General features: G+C 32.5%; 1 protein-coding gene across 1 annotated transcript; it reads left to right on the forward strand.

The window, feature by feature from the left end:
• Positions 1–402: 402 nt before the first annotated feature.
• LOC149555407 (transcription factor KUA1-like) lies at positions 403–2,120 on the forward strand. Its single transcript, XM_089833623.1, has 3 exons — positions 403–664; positions 1,345–1,565; positions 1,649–2,120. The coding sequence occupies exons 1-3, from the start codon at positions 433–435 to the stop codon at positions 1,664–1,666; spliced, it is 471 nt and encodes a 156-aa protein (XP_089689749.1). The 5' UTR covers positions 403–432; the 3' UTR covers positions 1,667–2,120.
• Positions 2,121–4,375: the final 2,255 nt, after the last annotated feature.

Raw genomic sequence — 4,375 nt, forward strand, 5'->3', positions numbered from 1 at the left:
CTTGCAGAGAATCAAATCAGTTCTCCAAAATGAACGAGAGAGAAATGAACAGAAATGTGATGGAATCAACGTGGTGAAAGCAAAAGAAAGGAGTCAACGATAAGTGACTTAAAGCTGGCCGTATGATGATCTATTAACAACATCATTTGGCCCCTCCCTCCACTGTTTTCCAGGAATCAAAAGCAAAACGGCGGAAAACCCAGTTTTGCCTCCACCACTACCACTTTGATTGGACTATGCTCTGAACAACTCATATAATACTACCACTTCCACTTCTTCTTTTTTTTACTCTTTTACTTTACTTGATCCCCACAAACATATTCCAAACATTTTATTCATCTCCCATCTTCCCCCTTTCACATTCCAACAATGTGACATCCTCTCTGATACCAACAAAACGAATCAAGGCGCTTCTTTACATTTGACAGACCCATGGATCCATTTGCACAAAATGCCCTATACTGTGATGGGAGATCACATTGGAACAAAATGACCCAAAAATATCAAAACATTGAGGGAGAAGTAAAAATGTTTGGGGTAACGCTCAGAAAAAACGCTAGCACAGGAAATCTCTGTTACAATGCTCTCCCAAATCAACAGTTTGATGAATATGCGAGCGATGGGCTTGACAACAATCTCTCTAAGCATCTTCCAAGGAAGAGAGGTTTGCTTGTTCTCTCTCTTTATTTTTCCTGATCGTTTTAAACTTTTTTGTTTCTGAGTTTGATCCAAGATCTTGATGAAATCAAGATCTAGTACCAACCGAAAAATTGGGTTAGATAGTAGGTTTTAGATTATAGATTCTATGATCCCAAATGTTAATGTCAAAAACTGTCATACAATAAATTGTATTGTTTTTTAAATTGGATTTTGTGATATATCTATACAAAATCTTAAAGTCATATTGAGGGGTGTTGTTTCTGAATTGGATCTTATTGTTCGAGACTTTGATTTTAAAACTCTCACACACAAATAAGTTATGTTTATAACTAGAGTTGTTTCTCAGTTAGATTTTAAGCACACAACATAATCCAAAAGTGTATGATCTAAATCATTGATATAAAATACTATACACAATTAAATTGTGTTAAAATCTGTTATGTCTGAATTAGATTTTGTAATTCCAAATGTCTATAAATGACTTCGAAGTTGCTGCTAGTTCCCATTTCTAGATTATATATTGTGGTCACAATCAAATCTAAGAAGGATTGTGAGAAAATATGATAGCTTTAATTAAGAAAAGACATGTGGATCGTTTAGAACTGTGATTGAAAAACTCTAGCAATGAAAAACATCCGTGTGAAAAATTGATATCATTAATGAAAAAGTTATGTTGATTTGCAGGAATCCCATGGACGGAGGAAGAACACAGATTGTTTTTGACAGGGCTTGAAAAGCTAGGAAAACGGGACTGGAGAGGCATATCCAGGAATTCTGTGACGACAAGAACACCCACTCAGGTTGCCAGCCACGCACAAGAGTACTTCCTCAGGCAAAAACATGTTACCGCCAAGAAACGCCGGTCAAGTGTATTCGATATATGCCATTTTTATTCTAATCAAAAGGTAATTTTTCTTGTGCAATTCCCTGAAAAATGTCATCTTTGAATCCTTCCTACTTTATCTGAGATGGTATGCATTGCACGCAGGAAGTCCTAAAGAAATAAGCTGTATAGATCTGTTGTCAAATTCAACCAGGATGAATGCAAACTCTACAGAAGCTCTTCTATGTCTGACCATTGCACCTCCTCCTCAGCGTTCTACATTTTATGGCAGGCAAAACTTTTACCTTGACGGTGGCATTAAGGTTGTTTGATTATCAGATGACTAGAAAACCGATATTTACTTTGTTGGGATATGGCTGCCATTTTTCTTTTCAAGAACCGATTTTTTAAAATTGTTAGAGCCCACTGTACAAGATATTTGACAGTGGGTGATCTAGATTAAAGTTGCAAACTAATACATTCATTCAGAGAATTTTGATCACGTCAAGAGATAAAAGTAGGCCTAAATGGCTGATATGTTCCCTCATAAGCAATGCAGTTCAGTTGCATATGTTTCATATTATTATAACGGTAATGATGGAAGGAGCTTTAAGTAGTTCGCAGAAACTTTTATAAAGTTTTGATTTCTCGCTTCTTCCCTCCTCTCACTATAAAGTTTTTATTAAACTTCTAATTTCTTGCCCCCTTCTCTCTTTATAAAGTTCTTATTTATAAAGTTTTCTTATTGAATAAGGAAGCATAAGCTTGGCAAAACTCTAGAAGTACAGTGTCTCAAAACCACACATAAATATATAAGTAAATGTAAATGTTCAGTCAACACCAGTTATAGAGTGGACCTATGTTGCATATTTAGATTATTCATTTTTACTAATGTTTATTTTTTCTAGTGAGATCTTGCATCATTAAGATTGATTTAAATAATTATCGTTGTGAACTTTTCATGGATTTTCAATTTTAAAAATTCAGGTTTCAAATTAGATTTCAATTTATTGATTCTCTAATAAAATTATTGATCTCAATATATAAAACTAATAAACATTAAGTCAAGTTGGACTCATGATTACATTTATTTTTTTAATTTGAAGTACAAAATAATATCTATGGTACTCACCAATTCCAATTTCCAATGGTAGTACTACAAAATTAAAACTTGAGAAAAGGGAGATGAGGTAATCAAATACATATCCTTGGGATGTGTGACATTAGGCTCAACCAAGACATATAAAATGTCAATCTTCACACAAAAATATATCATTTGTATAGTAGGCATTTGCACTAAGAACAATAGGTCAAATCTACGACTTTTAAAGAAAAGTGTTAGCAATGCATTTCCACCCTTAATTGTTTCCTCGCTTTGAATTGCATATGAATTGTACTATGCATTGTTCCTTACATACACTTGCGTCGTTTTTCTTCAGCAAAGTGAGGACCCATTTTTCGTTGCCTAGCTTCTTTTCTCAAGCTTTATTATCTATTTAGATGCTTGGTTTTTGTTCTAATTTCTACTTATGTTTATTTCAAATGGTGAATTTTACTTGTATCAAATTTTTAGAGTTGCTTGTTTTGGCATAATCATAAAGGAATATTTAAAACATGAATATTTATTATACACTAGAATTATTAGAGGTTTTGTTCAATGTGGGCTCATAGGCTTTCTAGAGTTGGTCATCCCAACATGGTCATAAGAGAATCTTTGAAGCCTTGATGCTTAGTATGGGATGTGACTTCACCTAGATCCTTTCATCTCTATAGTAATGGACATTTTATCATGTCTTCCTTTTGGTTTTTACTCTTGTTTAGCTTCTCATTTTATCACTTTATTTTTTCAAGTTTGTATATTAAAGTCCTAATGTTTTTCTCTCCATTGTTGTTTCTTGTGAATATTTTTTTCATAAGTTGGTATAGGTTATTGATACTTAAAAGATATTGATATTTGTACATTTTTGCATGGAGCTCTATAGTATTGGTGAATAGTCACTTTTTATTGTACATCTTTACAATTTAACTAAGTACCATGAATTCTCTTGGTTTATTAGTGGTTTCCACAGTTCTTTTTACTCAAATAAGTTTTCCTTGTGCACAAGTGGATTTTAATTTTAATTTTCTTTAGTGAATTATTTCTCTCTTTTCTTTTCCATTTTTTTTATGTTCTCTTAGATTCATATTTAATATTTTATAATTTCTCACATGTCTAGTTTGTACTTTTATTTTCCTCCTTCAATAAATTTCTTGTTTTAATGTTTGTGAGAGTTCAAGGAAAATTTCAAATTATAATATGATATTAGAATCATACTTTAATATATTTTTGTACCATATCAAAAAGTGTACACTCACTTTGTAAGACATTTTAACCCTCCTTAGTATGATTTGGTACATTAGGATGTCATTTTGTATTTAATAACTTAAATTAATGTCATTTCTTCTTCCAATCTTGCTCAAGACTTTGTGGTGCCAACAATTTCTATGAATTAATTCTCATTTATTACCCCAACCACATAAATCATGTTTTAAATGTATTTTTAACTATTTTCCTATAGGTGCCATCATTTTCCCTAATCCTACAATATTTATTAGATATAGAGCCCATTTATGGGTCTTTTCATCTCTTTCATCTCTATGTCAAGGATGCACTCATTCCTACCTAGGATAAGTGACAGAGTTGTCCCTTACCTATGTTGTAAAGGATGAGCTCATCCCTTACCAAAGTGATTTTCATGAAGAAATTCTAAGCCTGAAGTCAAAAATTATTTTTTCCCACTTGTTGAGTCACCCCTTCTCAAGTTTTGTTCTAAAACTAATATAAAAGAAGACCTTCTCTCTTCATTTGTGAATCTACAATTATTTTCTATACGTGCAACCCATCTATGCTCA

Source organism: Cupressus sempervirens, chromosome 5 (assembly GCF_028749045.1).
Source record: "Cupressus sempervirens isolate cs-2001-9-10 chromosome 5, ASM2874904v1, whole genome shotgun sequence".
In the NCBI taxonomy this organism is placed as follows: Eukaryota; Viridiplantae; Streptophyta; class Pinopsida; order Cupressales; family Cupressaceae; genus Cupressus; species Cupressus sempervirens.

Bases quoted from the DNA above. Each gene is read 5' to 3' on its own strand.
- LOC149555407 (XM_089833623.1), top strand. From the start codon at position 433: ATGGATCCATTTGCACAAAATGCCCTATACTGTGATGGGAGATCACAT. The intron at 665-1,344 runs GTTTGCTTGTTC...GTTGATTTGCAG, and splicing joins GCATCTTCCAAGGAAGAGAG to GAATCCCATGGACGGAGGAA.